General features: G+C 30.0%; 1 protein-coding gene across 1 annotated transcript; it reads left to right on the forward strand.

The window, feature by feature from the left end:
* Positions 1–21,146: 21,146 nt before the first annotated feature.
* On the forward strand, positions 21,147–22,777 carry LOC107014688 (WEB family protein At2g17940-like). Its single transcript, XM_015214714.2, has 2 exons — positions 21,147–21,379; positions 21,811–22,777. Exons 1-2 carry the CDS (start codon positions 21,242–21,244, stop codon positions 22,324–22,326), a joined length of 654 nt encoding a protein of 217 aa, XP_015070200.1. The 5' UTR covers positions 21,147–21,241; the 3' UTR covers positions 22,327–22,777.
* The last annotated feature ends 94 nt before the right edge of the window (positions 22,778–22,871 follow it).

Raw genomic sequence — 22,871 nt, forward strand, 5'->3', positions numbered from 1 at the left:
GGGGGGGTAGGGGGAGGGGGTTGCTATGAAAAAAACCCCTATTTTTTTCCAGTTTGGATTTTGGTGAAAGTTGAAAAAAAAAATCACATTTTATGAATTTTTGTTTCTTTTTTTAAAAATTTCTTTCTATTTGGTGTTCTTGTCATTTTTTGGAGTTTGAAGATTTATTTTAGGGTGTGTTTTGCTTTGGGGAGTAGAAGCCTAAGTCCACTCCTTGCAAACGTATTTTACACGGTACTCGTTCGATATTTGATATACGTATTAAATTTAGTCTATTTTTAGAAAAAAACTTGAAATTTTTGAATAAGAGAGAAGAAATTTCAATCATCCAACTGTAACTTATATTATATCTACATGTGAAAATTGAAAAAAAAAATATGGTGTAGATTTTGTTGTTAAATTATAATAGGTCATGATTAAAATGATTTTAAAATTTAAAGTATGAAGTTGAATAATTCGAGATCATGATTTTGTACAAAATCTTAAAATTATTAATATATTAGTGCATAAAAAAATTGTGATAGAATGAGGTTTTAGCACAATTTTATTACTTATAATTATGTAATCATTAATTTTTAATTGCAATATGCAATTACACACTAAGGCTGCATTTATTTTTGTTAAGATTAAGAGGTCTGAAATTGAATACACATCTAAATATTAAGATTTTTATTAAGATTCAGGTGTTTTGATCTTAATACATACCTGAATATTAAGATGTAGTATCTAAATCTGAATCCTAAATAATTAATGTCGTTTGTTTTCAATATCTGAATGTGCATGTGAAATTAAACATTATATTGATATAATATTATTAAAATTTCATTTCAAGAAAACATATCACTTTTGATTAAAAAAAGTTTTAAAGTTTTAATAATCATGATTTGGAATACTATTTTTTCATTCGAAAACCTTGATAAACAATAATACACCAAAAATATTATTGCTACTGGTGTTTTTGACACACGTCAATACAAAAAAAAAATTATTAATATAGAAAAAAATACTTGAAAGGATTTACGAAAATTACCAGTTCAAGAGGGAAAAAATGGTGTTTGATTGAGAAAAGAGAGAAAGAATTTTTTTAGTTATGAGATAGAAGGCATGTCCAAAGCGGAGAAGCGATGATTTATTATTTGATAACTTATTAAATGACGCTGAATGTTGTTTGGATCTGATTCGTTCAGAACCCTTCAGACCCATTAAGAGGCTTTTTAAAACATAAAACAAAAGAACTTAATGGGATGAATCTGAATGATTCAGATTCAGATTTAAAAACTAAACGCACTTAATAGGCTGAATCTGAAATAAGATTCAGACCTCCATTAAATGCAAATAAATGAAGCCTAACGCTGTCAATAATCACAATTATCATCTTTTATTGTATAATTACTATTATCATCTTTTTCTTTTCATCGACCCACCTTTACAAGAATACAACCTTCATCAAACATCTATTAGGCAAAAAATTCGAATAAATTCTCTATTATTCTTATCGTATTTCTAAGTATACACTCTTTCATAGAATTTTATGTTATGATTAATTCATGAATATAACTACAAAAAATTTATCATATATACACAAGTGGAGGTCTAAAATGTTATTCTCGTGATTAAATTGAGTAATTGATCAAAATGGCTTCTTCATCTCTTCTTGATTTTCACTATCTACATTAAATACTTTTGAAGAATTGTCTTTAACGCACTTATCTATTTATTTAGATACTGATAAAATAACAATTATAATTTATTAAAATTTGAGTTTAAAAATATCTTAATACTCAGAATTAATTTCAATTTATGCACCTTCATATTAATAAAGCAAAAAAAAAATATAATATTATAAAAACTCTTACTATCAATAATTTTTGACCAGTAGTATTAAAGAAATAAAATTTGTAATGCATATTAGTTACCATTTTTGTTAAGCTACCATTTAGTGCTTATAGATATTTATATATAATCATCTCATAAGTTAATTGATTACATAAATATTTCTATATCAAACAATGCATAGGATTTAAAATCATATCAAAATGCTTGGGTCTAATCTATAGACAAATCCAATCAATATTTACATGAAATAAATCATATCAAAATGCTTGGGTCTAAGCCATAGACAAATCCAATCAATATTTACATGAAATAAATTATTATTATTATTATTATTATTAAAAACCAAAAAATTCTTCTATGGTCAAAATAAATATTTAGACTTCACAAGAATTAACAATAAAATATTATTAATAATCTCTAATATTCAAATATTTCATCAAGACCTTCTTCAATTCTGCCGATTCATTTATTAAATTATATCTATTTTATTTTTATTCATGAATCAAACAATTTTTTTTCCAATAATTTCTTCAAAAAATGATTTTCATAGTGTCAAACACACCCAAAGAAAATAAATATGAAATATAAATTAAGCTTACGATGACAAGAGTCTTTTATTTTTTAGTCAAACGCCATTTTTAAATGAAAATTGTATCTACATGATTGATTGTTTATTATTTTGGATAAATTAACAAGAAAGAGTCAAAGTTCCTTTCTTTCTTACGTCGAAAATAAACAATTCTTTTTATCCGAAATTTATAATTTAATTAATATAATTTTAACATTTTAAGTATTATTTATTACTTGACATATAGTATACATTTAGACCTCACCGTTAATTTAAGAATTTTTTTCCTCAAACAATTTTTATAATAATAGCTTGAGCAGGATTGTTTTAATTGTGTTATATATTGGATCTATTGATTGGATTATTTATATATATATATATATATATATATCTATAACTGAAGTTGTTTGTATAAATTTTTGTGTGGATCGCCTAAAGGTGGACTATCCTATATCTTTATGGAAAATTCAAGTGAACAAAAGGCAGTAACTATAAAAAGGTTTATTGATAACACAATGAATGTGGGTAGAAAAGACATTCTAGATGGATTTAGGGCACGATCTCGTATCGTAGTTGAGAAAGAAGCTGCTGCTCTTGACTCATGGATTTATCAACTCACTGCAGCCTTGTTTTTTGGCTTCTTCAAAACCCGTGCCAGTTATGAGTTTAACTCCGTTCGCTAAATGTGTGAATCATGGCTTTGCCGCGTNTATATATATATATATATATGATTAGTATGAAAAATCTCAATAATCAATGATAATAAAATTATATATATCGGATATTATATCAGATTCAATAAATATAAAATATTTCTTGTATATATATTATTAACCATATAATAATGATTAAATAATATGCATTTTACTTTAATTTAGTGTTTTTTTTTATATTAGTTATTTAGTTTGGTATAACTATCTGATGTAGATAATTAATATTCTTCAGTTTTGACATTATATTTAACTTTTTGTTGATCATATCATAAAACAATAATAGTTGTTGGGTACCACAATATTGATACTGGATAAGAGTTATTACAAAATAGAAAATAACTTATCACAAATGTTATGGCTTGATAAGTCACTATTTTGAAGTGATTTTTTTCCGATTCCGATGCAAATCGTTATAGCCGGTCATTCTTCAAGATTTCACAGTATTTCAAACATGTGCACTCGTAACTGAAATTTGGAGGTTGTCCATATCACTTGTTAAAAAATATTTTAAGAAAAAGAAAATAGGAAGATGTTTTCTTTTCTTTTTGGTGTTTTATCTTATATTCACCAAAGACACTTCTTATATCGAATTTGTAAGGAAATGAGTTGCAAAGAAGTAAATTAATTTTGATAAGCGGATTGTGATGTGAATGATATTAAAGAGTCATTACATTACATTTACGTTAAAAAAATTAATTTTTAAATAGATATGTATGTTTATCTCTTTTGTAACGTAATTGATTTTGTATCCTTTGCATTATACTTAATTCATTTAAAGGGAGAATTAACTCATTTATAGAATGTAAAATAACTCAACAATATTAATGCATATTGTGTGTATCTTTATATATTAATTTCCTTATATTTTAGGTGGTCTCGATCTATATTATTATTATTGTTAATGTGTTTTTCAATTAATCTAACACTTGATATCAGAGCATATTAAATAAATTTAAAATCCTGAACATGGATAAATTAAGTCGCTATAAACTGCAAATTGAATTTAGAACCTAACAATCATGACACAAGAACTTTATATTAGGGTTTATGCCTCTAAATCAATTGCGATCAAATTTGCAGTTAATTAGTACTTCAATATAATTACGAATATGATCATAAATATATTGCAATATGCTCTGATACCAAGTTTTAGATTGATCAAGAAAAACAACTATAATAATTACATAGACCATGAATATCTATAATATAACGAAATAAATGAAGAAAAAGGTTTGAATCTTCATCCATATAGCAACCCGTAGGGGTGGGCATTTGGTATTTTGATTCGATTTTAGTTTTTTTTTTAATTTTTTCAATTTTCGATTCTTGTAAAATGTGTACCGTACCGAATCGAAATATTTCGATTTGATTCGATTTTTATTATTTTGGTATGATTTTTTTATTTCGATTTTTAATGGGCCTGCTTAGTGAGCTTTTTAAAATTCCAAACTTTACAATTTTTTTGTTTGATTCACATCAAGGTTATCACTTCCTTGATTATGTATGTCAATTTAAAACGATTTTATATGTACGGAAAACGGACGAAAAATTGACGAAAAACGGACCAAAAAAATGAAATAAGAAAAACTTGAAAGGAACTTGGAAGGATGGAACTATGAAACTTGGAAGAATGAGGAAGATGAATTATTTTCAGATTAGAATTTCTACAAATTAGTGTAAAGTAAAAGTATAAAAGACTAAAAGTTAAAAAAGTATAAAGTAGCTTTTACTTTTCACTTTTCAGATTTTTTTCTTTTTTTAAAAAAAATTGTTTAACATAATTAATTAATATAATATAAACATATATTATAATATAAATTATTTTGGTTTAAATCGAAATATCGAAAAATAAAAATTCTGTACCGAAATTCGAATTGAAATATCGAAAAATATAAAAATGTACAGCGAAAACTGAAATACCAAAATCAAAATATTAAAAAATTTCGGTTCGATTTGGTGTTTCGATTTTCCGGTGTTTATGTCCACCCCTAGCAACCCGTAACAGAAAAAACGAACTAAGTTGAATCTCTCTCTCTTTTAGCTTATGACGGCTGACACCATATGAAGAACTATTTTTGATTAAGTTAGAAAATGAGACCTACCCTCATATTTATAGGCTTAGAAGTCTTGACTTACTGTCTCAAGTAAATTGAAGAGGAGGTGACAAAAAAAAGTGTTAGAAATTAAAATTGATGACGAAAAAAGATTGACCAAGTCAATTTTTTTTAATTAGTGATTAAGATAATTGGGGTCTAAAATGTTATATTTAAAACTTCTAAACTTTTAAAAATATTTAAAATAAACTCAATTTCCAATTTCGAAATATTTGAAAAGTTCTCTCTTCTTAAAAGATTTCTTTGTTCCTCTTCTTCTTTCTTTATTTCTCTTTCCATATTTCTTCTTTTCTCTTCTTTTTCTTTCTTTATTTCTATCATTATCGTCGTCAATTTTTATCACATTTTTTTTTGTTGGTAACTGTAATTTTTATTGCCAAATATTGCAATATGTATCGATTCAAAACTCAAGACATGGATATAATTTCAGATAGAGCTCATATACCTTAGATAACCACAATTATGCTATGCTATGGATAATAATCATGTCTATGCATAGATTTCATACTACCTCTTCAATGAATTTCTTGCATAATGTTCTTGATAAACACCTTTGTGGTCCTCTCTTTATGCCGAAATACTCTATAATTCATCTCTTGCGAAAAAAAATATATTGTTACAAATGGGATTATTTTATGTACTTCGACATGCTTGCTTTACTCGTGGCATATACTATAGCCCATCAATCTCTTCAGTTCACCCTATGTAAGTTGATGGCGTCAGATTGATATATGTTACTCACAGTAACGTTTTATTCCTAAAACGTTACTCATAGTAACGTTTTAGAAGTAAAACGTTACTGAAAATAACGTTTTAAGAGTAAAACGTTACTTACAGTATCGTATATCAACCTAATGCTGTTAGTTTTTTTTTAAAAAAAAATATCCTAAAACGTTACCGTGAAATACGTTTATACTAGTTTTGTAAAATTTTAGAAAAATGTATTAAAGGTTGACTGCCTTATTGACAACTTCTTGGAGCTTAATGCAGCCTCAAAATATTTGAAATTATATTAATCTTCTTTAATTTTTAGTTATTTAGTGAAGTCTGCATATCTTTGAGATTTACAAATTTAAACAATTTTGTTATTTTTTTGTAATATTTAAAATAACTGGCTTTAGATAAAATACATGTATCTATGTTAATGTCAAATAAACATATCAAATATTATTATATGTATGTACTAATCAATCCCTTAACTATCAGAAATTTATAAATGAATATAATTATGATAATAGAAAATTTTGAGTGTATAATAAAGTATTTAGGACCCTCATGGGTTGTGGTGTAATAGTGGAACTGCTTCATCCTCAACCAAAAGTCCTGGGTTCGAATCCTGGGTATGGAGAAAATTTTGTTGAAAGCGCCACCCTCAAATGAGTCATGCGGTATGCAATCCAAATTTAGCTAGGTTTGTTTTAACCGAGTTTCGATGTTATAGAAAAGCAAACGGGAAAAAATTTGGGGTCGGAAAGCTTTTTCGTAGTAACTTGAGATTTTCAACCTAGTCAAGATTTTGACGAATTTGGAGTCATTAAGGTGTAGGGAAATTTGGGAAAAATCAGGTCAATCATTTATGTTTTTAATTGCATGAGTAGTTTGATAACTCGTTAAAGAACTCGTACGACTTTACGGAATTGAATTTGAGCGAGTAGAACTCACGAAATCAATCTTACCGTAAATAATATTTTCTGAGTGTCGTGGCTCAGGGGTGTGTTGTGAAATGGAATTCTTGAAATTTTTGAAATAGCTCTTTGTCTTGTGCAACCCGCTCTGGCGGGGATTTTCCCGCTCTGGCGGAGCCGCTACACTGGGGTTGAGGGCCGTTGTGGCGGGCTCGACGTGACGTAAGGTCGTTAATAAACCCCTAAATGACCTTATTATGTACTTTTCGTCTTTTAGAGCTAAGAAACGAACCCAGGCGACTCTTACTCATTTTTCACCATTCTTGAGGCTAAAGATAAGTTTTTCACTTCCTGAATCCATTTTTCATTCCGTAGCACGTAATATAATGAATTAATATTGATGGGGGAGGGTTTTGATGTAAATTCTATGGTGGAAACAACTTTAAATTGGATACTTGGGATCATGTGTATGATCTAGTGTTCAGAGAATTGTTATAGTTTCGAGTAATTAACGATTGTTTGTTGATTCTGGTGTTACTACGATTGTTTGTAGACCAAGAACAAGCGGAACGAATCCGAAAAGGGTAGGATCAAGCTTCTTAGGGTTTCAAGGCTTATTTTGAGGTAGGTGATGATTGTGATTCTATGATTTTGATGTATGAATATTCTTGCTTCATTATGATATTTGTACGTATATGAATGTTGCATTATTGATCACATTTGTTGTAAATGAGATAGATGAATGACTATATGCCATGAATGGCTCTTAATTGTATGCCTTGAAAGTATACTTATGTTTGTGATTGTGGTGTGTTGATGGATTGGATTGCCACGTTCTGGCATAACTAACTGGATCGAATTGCCTTGTTCCGGCATAAAAATGGGATCAAATTGTCACGTTGCGGTATAACTATGGGATCAGGTACCACGTTCTGGTATGCTAACAGTCTGGCTTTGGGTTCCATGAGAGGACCAATTACTTAACATAATTGTGTATATTGAGAATTTTGAAGTTGATCGTTGTACGTAAATATTGATAATATTGTATATGTTGATATATATGTATGTGGTTATAATGTTACGTTGTTTGACTTGCCTATGTTACACTTAGTGGAATAACCGTGTGATTCTACAATTACACTGTGGTTATGTATTGATTATGCATTTGCTCTTATTTTTGTAGAGTACAAGGCATCTTCAAGTGACTATTGACAGACCTCGCTTAGAAGATCAGTGATCATTGTTTCGAATTCAAGGGTGAACCAATTCTTTCGGGCTGTATGGAATTCTCTTTCGTCTATGTCCATCATTTTCGACTTAGACATTGTCTTAGTTAGTTGATTAATTCAATAGATTGTGGTTGCATCCCTTCTTGTTTAGACTCGTTGAACTTTAGATGTTTTGGTACATTGACTTTTAGCTTCTAATGATTACTTCTCGAATGTTAGTTTATTATTGTTAGACCTTTTCTAGGGTTTATGGAAACTCTATTTCTTTCCTTAGTTTTTGATTTGTTCCGTATCCTTAAATGCTTTAGTTTTTGGATTAGTTGCTTGTTTGGGTTGTAGTTGTGGTTCTTCCACCAAAGGGTTAATGTGGGTGTCAATCACGACGATCTGAATCGTGACAAGGCTCCAATATGATCGAGTAGAAAAAAATATTTTACGAAAATCATATTATATTAGTGCAAGTAGTTGAAAGATGCACTCACACACACCACCCAACCCTAACCCCACCTAAAATAAAATAATTGTTGAGTATGTGTTGACAGTCATATATAAGTTAGGAACATAGTTCTTTCTATGAATCTCCCATACAAATTTTTAAGTAATTCTTTTGGTTGGGATTTTTGGATGTAGTCAATGGTGTAACATTAGAAAATTTTATTTTAAAGAAAAAGGCAATTTTGCTATTTAAAATTGTACAGCTGGTGCCTTATAATTAAAATATTATTTTGTCAACTAATTATTTTTTATAATACAAACAAACCCATAGTGATTGGAAACAAGATGTTCAAACTTTAGATGTGAAGTCATCATAGGTCATATATAAATCAATTAGAGTCTTAGTCAATATTCAGCTTTTTATATAATCCCTTGGTTATCTACTTCTCTTTTTATTTTTTTTAAAGTATATATTTTTTTAGTTTTAATAATTTTTAATTCTAATTTTTCACACGATATATTTAAAATTATAAAATTAAAGAATATTTTAATATATTTAACATATATTTATTTAAGAGCCTAAGATTTAAATTTTTTATTTTTTATACTCCAATGACAAATTTTTAGGTCAATTCAATAAAACGAAAATAATAATAAATAAATAATTTAAGTAAGTTTTTTTAGGGTATCACGTAGTTAAGATGGTAATGATTAAACAATTTCTAAGACTCTTAATATGACTTAGATAATTCTTACCTTTTAAATTATTTTTTGGGATGAATTTAGACGTAAAATTTATTTAACATGATAGCAGAACTAGTCCCCGATGTTGGGTCTCCAAGATAAATCGTTCATGTTCCAGGTGGGATGTCTAGGCGTAGGATGGGGGTGGGGTAATGAAATCTCAAGTCCAAAATGGATACATTCATACGATCTGAACAATCAATATATTTTAAGCTACATTTTATATAGAGTCAAATTTAAAGTCCCAAAGTAATATCTCAATCACGCCTCTAACGTTAGGTCCCCATATAGTTTGTTCACGCTCCAAGAGATTTTTTAATTGTTACTTTTTAAACTAAACTTTTGAATTGAGGTAAAACAAAAAGTCTATTTAATCAAGTTGACACCTTTTCTTTTAATGCAGAAAAAAGAGGTAATGTGATAAAAAAAAATAAGATATTTCCATAATTAATTGAAGGTATAACTTTGAATCTGACAATTTACATTACAAGCAATATAAGTTAATAAACTAAGAGTTTTTTTTTTCTTAAAAAAAATATTTATTTATTTTTATAAAAAAGGTCCACTCAACAAATGGGTTGATCTTCATATCCTAACTGATGATAATAATTCATAAGAATTTCTTTTTTTGAATTTATTATTATGTTAAAGACAAATTCATTTGCTAGCAATTTCTAAGATTTTTCTTTTAGAAATTTTTTAAATATTTGTACTACTTTACAAAACACGATAATATTTTGGTAAACAAAAATAATATTGAAAAAAATTCAAGCAAAAAAAAATAAATACAAAACATATATGGTATTATTCATACCATTCTAACATGTGCTTGAACTTAAATAGGTAAAATTATCGAAAATTTGAGTTTGACAAAAGATAGTAACATATATCTATAGTAGATTTCAATGTGATTGTTCAAACATAAATTTTATGAAAAAATAGTGAAAGTTTAAGAATAATCTTTTTAATATAAAATGTATTTCTTTTTAAAATACCAAAAAAATAATAATATGTCATATGAATTCAGACCGATATAAATAAATTAATCTATGCAAATTGAGCATAAGATTTCTTTTCAAAAACAATTTTGTAAGTTTGGTAAAAAGATAATTAATCTATGCAAATTGAGCATAGTATTTCTTTTCAAAATTTTTTTTGTAAGTTTGGTAAAAAGATAATTAATCTATGCAAATTGAGTATAATATTTCTTTTCAAAAAACAATTTTGTAAGTAGTCCATTGGTTTTAGCCTTACTAAAATACAAACACTATTAATTAAAGTGACAAGTCCAAGACTCCAACCAATATTTGTTGGGCTTTGTGGAGGCTTGTGAGCCGGCCCGACCCATTACTGAAACCCTAGGTTAACCATTTGGCTTTCCTATAAATATGATCCTTGTATTTGTAATTCTAGAGTAGCACAAGTGAAATAAAATCCTCCTGTTACAGTCGTGGAGTAGGGAAACCGAACCACGTTAAATTCTTGTGTGTCCCGTTTGTGTTCCGTTTCTCTTTTCTCTAGATTATTTGTGTGTGTTGTGTGTTTAATTCCCAACAATTGGTATCAGAGCGAGGTTTCAACAACATTGTAACACAAACTGTGAGAAATTGTCACCTAGGGTTCTTGTGTGAAGAACTGTGTGCAGGGAGGAGTAGCCGCCGTTACCGTGTGGGTAACCTCAAGCAGCAGCCGGCTAGGAGAACCGCGCAGGGTGCGAACAGCCGTCGTCCGTGTGCTGTCCGTCGCGCCGTTCCAGTGGCCGCCGCGTCGAGGAGCCTCAGATCCAGCCGCGAGCGTCCAGATCGTGAGCATCGTCCAAATCGCCGCCCGCTGTCTGTAGACGCCGTTAAGGGAATTGCCGAAGTCCTTTGAGATGGCAGAAGATGGGAAGTTCCGAATTGAGAAGTTCGATGGTACAGATTTCAGTTGGTGGAAGATGCAGATTGAAGATTTGCTGGTTCAGAAAGATTTGGACGTAGTGTTGGGTGACAAGCAAGGAAAATTGTCTGATGCAGAGTGGGCAGTTTTGGATCGGAAAGCTATGTCAGTTATCCGACTCTCGTTGACCAAGAATGTTGCGTTCAACATTCTTAAGGAGAAGACAGCGAAAGGCATCTTGGAAGCCTTGTCTAACATGTACGAGAAGCCATCTGCAGCAAACAAAATTTTTCTGATTAGAGAGTTGGTGAACACAAAGATGAAGGAAGGCAGTTCAGTTACCGAGCACATCAACTCATTGAATTCGATCTTAGCCAGACTTTTGTCAGTTGGCATTAAGTTCGATGATGAAGTTCAAGCTTTACTACTGTTATCATCATTGCCTGACAGTTGGTCCGGAACGGTTACAGCAGTTGCCAGTTCAGTGGGACCTAATGGATTCACCTTTGAGAAGATTCGTGATCTCGTTCTTGGCGAGGATGTCAGAAGAAGGAGTTCTGGAGAATCATCAGGTGATATGCTAAACGTCGTCAGAGGCAGAGGAAATAACAGAGGTAGTGGGAGCAGGAACCGAAGAAGGAGTCAGTCAAAGGCTCGGGATGGCTCAGGTGTAACATGTTGGAACTGCAAGGAGGTGGGGCATTTCAGGAATCAATGCCAGAAAGACAAACAAGTCAACATTGCAGAAGACAGCGTCAACGAGGATTTGTTTATCTGTTGCGCGGAGAGCAATGTGGATTCCTGGGTCATGGATTCTGGTGCTTCTTTTCACGCTACCCACAGCAGTGAAGCATTGCAGAATCTGGTTATTGGAGACTTTGGAAAGGTAAGGCTTGCAGACGATAGAGCTCTTGATGTTACGGGCATGGGTGACATGGTGCTGAAGACGCCAGTCGGTTTCTGGACCTTGAAGGATGTCAGAGTTGTTCCAAGCTTGACGAAAAGTTTGATTTCTGTTAGGCAGTTGGATGAACAGGGACATCATGTGAAGTTCGGAAATGGGCAGTGGAAGGTCGTGAGGGGCAATCTTGTCATGGCTCGTGGAACAAAAAGAGGATCGTTGTATATTGTCGGATTACCGTCTGAGGGAGTGACCGTCCCAGTTCAGAAGAAAAACAAAGTCCGGTTCACAGAATCTCGTGGGCAGAAGAAGGTTGTCTTTGCAAGAAAGAAACCCAGAGCCACAGGTCAGATTCAGGATGAACGAGCAAGGAAAGGTTCAGGAAGACCAGTCAGAGGCGTTTGTGGCAGTGGGAGCACCGGCCGTGCTTCAGCCAAGGCTCCTAGAAGACAGTGGGTCAAGAGAACCAGTATTCCAGCTGTTGATACGTCTCCAGAAAATATCTTGCTGAGTATGGAGAGTGTTTGTTCTCAGGGAGTTCTAGGATCCGGCAGTTCGTGTCTCAAGTGGGAGCCGGTAGGGACCGAGGACGAGTCAAGGGCAGTTTCAGCCGTGACTGATGTGTTGAAGCTTCGGGGAGCTTCAACGGGCCTTTCAGTTGACTGATGAGAAGGCCGCTGTAGCAGGAGAGAGTTGAAAAAGATTACTAGACATACAAGTGTTCTAAGTGGATGGCAGTTGAAATTCTTCAAGCCTCCAAGTGGGAGATTGTTGGGCTTTGTGGAGGCTTGTGAGCCGGCCCGACCCATTACTGAAACCCTAGGTTAACCATTTGGCTTTCCTATAAATATGATCCTTGTATTTGTAATTCCAGAGTAGCACAAGTGAAATAAAATTCCTCCTGTTACAGTCGTGGAGTAGGGAAACCGAACCACGTTAAATTCTTGTGTGTCCCGTTTGTGTTCCGTTTCTCTTTTCTCTAGATTATTTGTGTGTGTTGTGTGTTTAATTCCCAACAATATTTGGGTCCTGCTCCCCCCCCACCCACCCCACCCACTCAAAAAAAATAAATTCAGTCTTACATATTTTTTTATTCAGTATTCGATATTCATATTAGAGTATGACAATATCTAAGTTTACTTCAAAAAATTTCATATAAGAAATAAAATACTTTCTAACAAAAATAATTCTATACATGAAAAAACTAAAATTCAAAATCTTTAATTGAAATTAAAGACGTACTTATTACTCTATCACTGTCCTTATTGATCGCACAGAGTATTCACACTCTAGCCACTGATTGAAAAATATATCCAATAATAATATACCACCTCCCAAAAGAATCTCAACTATACCTTGTTTTCTAGTTATACTTTTCTTTGTTCTAAAATATTTTTCATAATTTATTTTTCAACACTTCAATTTTATGAATATTGACCAATAATTTAAGCTACATATATATAGTTTTTTCTCATTAATATATGAAGAATTATAAATCATAATATTTCATAGTATTTTTAAATATCTAAATTTTAATTTTAAAATATGAAATTAATCTAAATATGACTTTAAAAATGAATCAAATTTACTTTTTTTTAAAAAGTGACAAATATTTTGAGACAGAAAAATAATTACATAGTATTATCTCCGTCCACTTTTAATTGTCATAATTTTTCTTACAGTTAAACTATAAAAAGTTTAACTAAACATTTTACGACATATTTTTTCATTATATTGATATATGCAAAAACTTGTAATTTATAGTACTTTTTATATAGTTTTTGAATATCTATTTGTTTTTTGGTTTATAATATCAAATTAGCATAACGTAATTTAAAAAAATTAATCAAATTTATTTTTGAAAAATATAACATGACAAATTAAACTGGACGAAGAATCCGGAGCAATTGATGATCCAATCCTTGTCCTTGCCACATGGTATTGACCTGGTCTTTTTGACAAGTTCAAATTTCTATATCTTTTTTGCAAGTCCAAGTCATCTTCCTATATGTTGAAAATTGTAACCTAGTAGTATATCTTTTTATTTTTCTTAATTCATATAATTAGATGACCACTCTAGATAAAATGACAGTAAAAATGATCTTTCCATGTCTAGAAGGTTCAAAGTAATTACTTAAATATATTCCTAAGAAGTTATTATTTTTTAAATATTTTTTGAGAAAATATCTCTTATTTTTATTTTATTTTAGGGGAATGATGAAAAAAATAGGATTTAAAATGAAATCATACTTGGATGTGTAATATTTGCTATTGTATTTCTTGTATTTGGGGTGGTTTTTTGGAACTTTTACATCTGCAATTTCTTGTCATAATTGGATAAGAATTTGAAAAATATTTTAGTTTTGATCGAAATTATTGTTATAATATCTAACTTTATTAAGGATCTTTTATCCTTTGCACTTTTTTAAAGTGTATTTTAAAGGTATATGTGTGTCCACGTGGACACATTACTAGTTAAAATGATGCAATATTGATGATGTCCATGTGGACACATATATACCTTTAAAATACACTATTTAAAGTGCAGGGGTAAAAGGTCCTCTATAAAGTTCGGTGTCGTAACAACAATTTCGGTCAAAGTTCGAATATATTTTAGATTCTTTTTTCCAATTGGGATAGATTTTGGAACAATTTTCGTTAAATTCGTTAAATAGATTTTTGTTAAATATTTGATGAAAATCAGAAGTACTCAATTTTGACATACTTAATTAGATAATCAAAACTATTTACAAATATATTTAAGGGATTATGTTAATTCTATCCTAAATATAATGTGTTGTTTTTGTCATTTTTCTATAATTTTATGAGATGAAGCTATATGAAACACCTAGCTATCTTTAAACTAAATTAAATTAAGTAGAAATCACGTAAAAATATTCAAAGAATCAAATATAAATATAGAATGCAATATTGGTGGAAATAACTTTGAACACTAAAAGATTATGCTAAATAAACAAGTTCAAGTTCACAATTTTAGATCAATATTAATTAATTAAAATGTTTAATTTCACTTCACTATTTTTCATTATAATTAATTAATTAGTACCATCTTGACTAATAGGATCTTACTTAAGTACTTAACACAAAAGGCATTCACATTATGCAAACTTTTTCTTAAAAACTTCACAAACTTTCTTTAAATTAAAGGCAAAAAAATGTCAGAGAAAAGCACTAATAACATAATATTCTTAATCTTTTGATTATTTAACTATATATAAATTATAAAATTCAAAATCTAGGTTTACCAAAGACCACTTTGAATTAAAATATAAATTGTAGACTTGACTGCATAAACTCTTCAAATAACGCACTCTTCATGTGTGAGTGAGTCTGATTCTTTTTATGATTACATGTATAAATTTCTTTTTTCGAAAATGAGTTATAGTAAAAATCGAACATAACTAGTGATTTTTGTCTGCTCAGAATCTATATATAGTTTTTTTTCTCAAAAATGAATTGTAGTAAGAATCGAACTTAACTAGTGATTTTTGTCTGCTCAAAGTCTATGTTTAAATGTGTGATAAATTATTAACATAGATTGTAATGAAATAATAACTATATATATTTTCTTTAAGTTTAATAAAAAAAAATTAAATTTTAATCATGAATATAAAATCGTCTTCATTAGTGAACGTGTTATTTTATATTATATCAGAAGAAAAGTCTAACAAGTGATTCGCGTGCCATTATGGAGAAACTCATGATGAAAGATCCTCAAATAGTATGACACACACTCATAAAACAAATGAGACTATTTTAAATGAAATTATATATATATCTATTTATTATTTTGGAGTTTGATTAAACGATTATTTTTTTAGGCTTAACTCATCAGTGACCTCTTAAAGTTGGCACGATATTTCACTTAGACATCTTAACTAGAAAATGTTCATTTTAGACACCTGATGTAGCGTTTTGCTTTGATAATTTGACACTTTTGCTAACCTGACATAATGAGTGTATCCATAATGAGTGTGATACACTCATTAACCAGCGCGTGAAATAGTCTTTTAGTTAGTTTTTCATTATTTTTTCTTCTTCTTCTTCTTCCTATTTTTATCCACCATTTTATCCTAACTTGAATTTCATCCATTAAAGATGAAGGTTTGACAAAAATAACGAAAAATATTTTTAAAATCTAAAAATAAATCCACTTACAAAATTTTTCTTGAAAGAATTTAATATTATTTTCTTTAAACTAAATTAAAAAAATTTATTTGACATAGCAATGGCGTGTCGGGTGAGACAGTTTCGCGAGTGTAACACACACTATGTATTTTGGCTGATATCAATAAAAGTGTTAAAATAACACAGCAAAACCCTACGGTCTAAATGAACATTCTCAAGTTAGGATGTCTAAGTTAAAATATCGTATCAACTTTAAGGGATCACCAATGAGTCAAGTGATTTTTTTTTAATGAAACATGTTATTATTTTATTATATATATAAATATAAATCCCCCCATGAGCTTTCTTTTCACACATCAAAATTAAAGAGAACAGTAAAAGAGTGACTTTTCAGCATTTCATTTTATGTGATAAATAATCTACAATTTACTTTTTTTTTTGTGAAAATAAAATAATGTTCTTCAAATATGAACATAAAATAGCTGCTAGAATTTTATTTTATTTTATTTTTAAAAAAAACGTGCACTATTACAGGTGGACCAAAAATTGTTTGTCTGTGGATTTGTGGTGCTGTAATGTTAATGTCGGTGATTAAAAAGAGAAATGTTCCAACTTTTAGAAAAATTATTTAAATATAGGTTAGTTTGTAAGATTATAAATTTTATTAGATTTTAATGTGTTTAGATATATTTAAATATGTTCAGATATGTTTATATACATGTATTTCAACATAAATGAAGTAAAACTTAAGTGTAATTCGTTATAGATATACTGTATCAAAGTGGATTCGTGTGTATTTGTGATACATAAAAAAATCTCGTTTTTCTGCTCTTCCTCATCTCGCTTGCATACTCGGTATTCCAGATACATGCAAATCACATCAGATACATGATGTATCTAGTATGATTCTTTTGTGAGATATATAGACAAATCTTGCTTGCTTCCCTTCTGTTCTCACTCGTCTCTCTCCCTAGTTTAGTGTATCTGATAATAAAAACATATATCTAAATAATCTGACTTGAATTATGATATAAAATTATTAAATAGTGAATAAAATATCATTATTTCAAATTATAAGAAGAATCAATAAATATAATAGGAATGTTTGGGTAATTAGGGAGTTATTTCCGTCCAAAGTAAATAATTTTTTGGCAATGTTTAATGATCCAAATTAATGAAATTTTTCTAAATCCAAAGATACATGCTTTGTTTACGTTTACTTATCTGCTATACTAAAACAAATATTCATTTTTACTTGTCTAGTTTAAAAAATTAAGAAATAATTTTTCACTTAACTAATTTAACCTTATTATTTCATTTTTTAAAACCATCAAATTTATAAAAAGAAAACTGTCGTTCTAGTTATAAAAATTACTCATTTATTCTAAAGTTGAGATAACAAATATTAAAAAATGGATTTAATACCCAAAAAATGTGTGCCTCACATGGAAAAAAAGAAAAGAAAAGTGCAAAAACACATATTTCAATGCTTTTATTTACAAAAACAAAAAATAAAAATTAAATATTCATCCATTTCTCTTTTCCATCTAGTTCACTTTTTCTTTTTTTTTTATCCATGTGCAAACACAAGATAATATTTTTTTTCCTAAAAAAAAGGTTGGAATTTTATCTTTGGTACACTATTTTACCTTTGAACTATATATGGTTGATTTATCTGTTTTTCCTTCCATTTAATACTAATGATTAAAATAATTTAATGTAAATATCGAGTATCGATGAGTTCATATGGTGCCAAATGAAATATTACAATGAGTTTATTCGAATTTAATATAACTATGGCACTGAGTATATTAGTGGTGTATATATGAGCTCTCATGGGCAAGACATTAAGTACATCTATCTTTATTTATTAATCAAATTTTAAAGACTGAAGTACAACCTAAAGAGTAATTACTTCCTCATGAATTTATTTCGAATCAAAATTTTTTGGCTCGACTTTATTCTGTCGAGGGAGAAAAACCTCATTTTCACCTTGAATTGATCAAAATATGTAGAGTACATCTATCTTTATTTATTAATCAATTTTTAAAGACTGAAGTACAACCTAAAGAGGTATCACTTCCTCGAATTTATCTCGAATCAAAATTTTTTGACTCGACTTTATTCTGTCGAGGGAGAAAAACCTCATTTTTCACCTTGATTGATCAAAATACGTGGAATGTCTTACTTTTCCAGAAAGATTAGATGTATGAAAATCCACTAAAATTTCAATAAATATTATATCTGAGTTCATTTTTATTTTAAAAGTGTGATATATTAAGTGTTCATTTAAGAACCTTAAAAATTAAATATTTTAAATTTATATCATGAATTCGCCTTACAAATATCACTATCTAAAGATTATGATGAACTAACCAATTATTTGTCTAGTAGCAATAATTCATAGTAAGTACTCTCCACTAGCTTTTAATAATATATAGAAGATGGGGTCAACTCTTGAAATAGAAGTCTCCCACTTTAGTTTTAGTTCATTACTATCATTCCGTTCACTTTTACTTATCATCTATTTTTAAATAAATTTCTATTTTTTAAAATAATATTTTACATGTCAATAAAAAAATAATTTAATTAATATTTTACTCTCAATATTAAATACTTATTTTTCAAAACCTTTAATAGGAGATAATTTGGTAAAATACATATATCAATAATTATTTTCCTAATGGATATATCAAGTCAAACCGTGACAAACAAAAGTGAATAGAGGAAATATAAGAAGTAGAGCTCTCAAAACGAGCCGGCCCAACCCAAGCCTTGTGGGCCATGGAATTTGAAGGGCTAGGGCGGGCTGGCCCTTCATTCGTAAGGGCCTGAATATGCTCAACCCAACCCGACCCTTGAAGGGCTGAGGCTGGGGCGGGCTAGCCCTTCTTTATTTTTATTTTTTTCTTTTTAAACTAACAATTCTATAACATTAAGAAAATGAAAAGATTTTCAAATCAAATATGACAAATAATGGTCTTATTTTAACAGCACTAGCAAAGAGTAGTGTAATTAGCATGTATCTCACATACCAGAAACACAAGCGAGATAAGTAAGTGGTAAGGAAGAGTTGAGGGAGGCGAGGGTGTGAGATATTGTCTATTTATCCTAGATACATGTGAATCTACTTTGATAGAGTACACCAATAACATATTAGCCTAATTTTGAGTCCATATTCGAGATATATGTATTTGGACATACCAAAATCTGATAAGATTCATAATATTAAAACATAGTGTATATTTAAGTAATTAAATTATATACTAGTTAGATTATTATAAGTTACCGTGATAAAAATATTTGACCCATGGGCCGAACCCGGCCCGACCTCAATCAAGCCTCAAGGCCAAGGGCTTTTATGGGCCCCATTGGCTAAATCTATTTTGACGGCTCTAATAAGATGGACGTGTTCATTTTTTTTGATTTTCTCATCAATTATATTTTTTGGAAAAATAAGCTTTTTAAGAAAATTAAATTCTCTAGTAAAAGTAGAAAAAGGTATTCCACAATTGACATTTTATATTAAAAAAATCTACAAAAATACTTTTTGTGAAAAATATTTTCCTCCTTAAAACACCCAAAAAAAGGGGGCAATACACTGTGGTCACCTTCTTATCAATTTTTTTTTGGGCTTCCCACTTTGGGCTTTGGTCATTATGAACCACAACTTTCATTGCCCCATGCCAATAGAAAATAGGGAAAATTAAATATAATAGCAAACTAATAACCTAAAATAAATGGAGTAACTAGAGTTTGATTTAATTGTGCTCCATAGCAAACGTTTGCAAAAAATTGCCAGGCGCCTCTCTCCCAAATATCTCGTTCGCCACTCCTCCAATCTCTCTCACTTTTTATACAAACACAAGTGTATAAAAATTGTTTCTAATTGTATAAAGCAGAGAAAATTGTATAAATACATATATTTTTGTTCCTCTCTCTCCCATCTTTCAGATCTCGCTTGCCACTCTCCCAAATCTCGCTCGCCACCCTCGCCTTTCTCACTTATACAAACAGAAGCGAAATGTATAAATTGCGTTTCTGTTTGTATAAAGCGTGAGAAAATTGAATATACACATGCAAGTACATATATTTTCGTCCTATACACTTATAATAATACAATTCGTTTTATACACTTTGTTTTTATACAGTTCTCTGCTCATGTATCTTTCTCTTTCTTGTTTTATACACTTTATTTTATACAATTTGCTTCAACTGTATATATATAGCGAATTATACAGTTCTATATTTGCTATAGCATATAAATATGAATTTTTTATTTGCTATATGTGAAAGTTACCCAAAAAAATAAGTTCCTTAATACACCACAATCTCTTAAATTTCATATCGGTCTTTAAATTATAACTTATTCTAATTAAATATTTGAACCAAAAAATCTTTTTATGAGATATTTTTGAGTCAAATTATAAGAAAACTTCAAGTTTATTCTGAAATGCTAATTATGTTGGATAAAGTAACAACTTAAAATATATCACCTCTTTTTAATTATATGTTGTACGCATTACCCCAATAAGCCGTAAAACCTCATTCTTTTTCCAATCTAGACTAATAGATATTTTATGTTATTAACTTAACTACCAAATAGACGTTTGAGAACATACGTGACTGACGTATATAATTAAGCCGCGAAAAATCTACTTTTTTTAATCGATATGAATTTCTTTTGTTTCGTATAATGAAGTGTTTCTTCTAACAATGTTTAATTATTAGGCATTTTGGAATGTGATGGGGCAACTAACAAAGAAGCCAATATCAACATCAATTAACAAACATATGATATAATTCTAGTGAAGTGAAAGCCAAGATATGAAACTCTCCACCCACACTATCTTAAATGATTTTTTTTAAACATTCTAATTAGGTGATAACTAAAAGCAATAATTCTACCAATTTTTGTAACAAACAATATGGTCCCTTTTTATCCTTAGTTCTTCATGCAATATATATACACATAAAACTCAACCAAATAACAAACACCAGATTTCATCATCTTTTTTTCCTGCATATTGAGTTCTGACTGAGTATAAAATGGAAAGAGGAGGGCTGGTGGTGCGGGGACGAGTAGAGATCGATACGAGGCAGCCATTTGGGTCAGTGAAGGAGGCAGTCATGTTATTTGGAGAGAAATTTTTGGCTGGAGAAATTTATGCCAAGCAACTCAAAGAGGTTCTTTTTCTTCAACTTTTGACTTACACTTCATTTTGAATTAACCATATGAAAGTCGATAAATTCATATAGTCGACCCCAACTTGCTAATGATTGGGGACGCAGTTACAGTTATTGTACGAAAGAAACTACACAAGGCAACATAGATGAAAACAATAATGCTAATGAAATTGAAAACAAGATAGAAATATAAATTTCGGGAACTAAAAGTGTCAAAAAACTGAACTTAGACGGATCAAAATAAGTTGTGTTAATAAATAACATGTCATTACTTAGGCTGAAATAGGCTTTGGAACAGGCCATAACCCAACTAAGCTAATGGATAAACGGGTCATTATTTTCATCGACTAGTTTTGTCACTCTAAACACAACTATTTAAGCCCCCAACTCTAATGTATGTGCATGAAGCATAATTATCTCAACTCTCTTAGGTGCAGAGCAAGGCAAGTGGTGAACAGAACCAGTCTAAACTTGAATCACCAGTGACAGTTGAGCTTGAAGAAACAAAGCAAAACCTCCAGAAAAGTAAAGAAGAAGGAACATTCATGGCACATTGCCTTCAATCTTTAAAAGAAGAGCTAGAACTAACAAAAAGAGAGATACAGCAATTGAAGACAAGAGAACAGAAGCAGAAAGTACCGTTAGCGCTAGATAATCCTGAGATTGATGAAGAGCTCAAATTCATCGAGAATCCGTCATCCAGTGTTGAAGCCAGAACACAGTTTCAAGAGGAAGATGACAATGAGATAGAGTTCAAGACAAAGAGGTCTGTTAAATTTGCTAGTACACCTTTACTAACTAGGATCATTGTCAACAAAGATCATGTAAATAAGGAAATGGAAACTAGTCCTTCACAACTTAAGAAGAAAATGAAAAGGAAAATGAGGCCTTTAATCCCTTTGATTAGTGGATTGTTTTCCAAGAAGAAGGGAAATCAAGAACACTGATATTCGTAAAAACTGTTCGAGCCCTGGATATGGAGTCATCTTTCTAAAGGAGAGCTTTACCCCCATTGTGGGACTTCCCATCACAAATTCAAATATAGTCACATCTCAATACAGATACCAGGTACCAAGTCGGAAACCAAAAAAAATAACCATAAAAGCCATGTTAAGTTTGAATTTAGTGTAAGGATAATGGTAGAGGTCTCAAGAAAAGATATTTACCATTGAATAATTGGTTGTTACTCTAAGTTTTCTGTTTACTAGGGAGTATGTTGGCTCATTTTTTTTATAATCAAGACAAAGAGTGCCTGTAAGTTCAATATTCTTTAAATATGCAAAATTGTACACATTTAAGATGTATACAACAACAACATACCAAGTGCAATTACACAAGTGGGGTATGTTGTTGATGTATATATGTGTGAATTGAGAAGATGATAAACATATTCTTGTTCATTTGTTGTGTATCAAATTTGATGATATCCTCAGGCAAATACTTGAAGAGACTATCATTTTCAGATACATCAGACTGGAGAGACAGAGAGAGG

The sequence above is a fragment of the Solanum pennellii genome, chromosome 3 (assembly GCF_001406875.1).
Source record: "Solanum pennellii chromosome 3, SPENNV200".
Lineage (NCBI taxonomy): Eukaryota > Viridiplantae > Streptophyta > Magnoliopsida > Solanales > Solanaceae > Solanum > Solanum pennellii.

Bases quoted from the DNA above. Each gene is read 5' to 3' on its own strand.
- LOC107014688 (XM_015214714.2), top strand. From the start codon at position 21,242: ATGGAAAGAGGAGGGCTGGTGGTGCGGGGACGAGTAGAGATCGATACG. The intron at 21,380-21,810 runs GTTCTTTTTCTT...CAACTCTCTTAG, and splicing joins ATGCCAAGCAACTCAAAGAG to GTGCAGAGCAAGGCAAGTGG.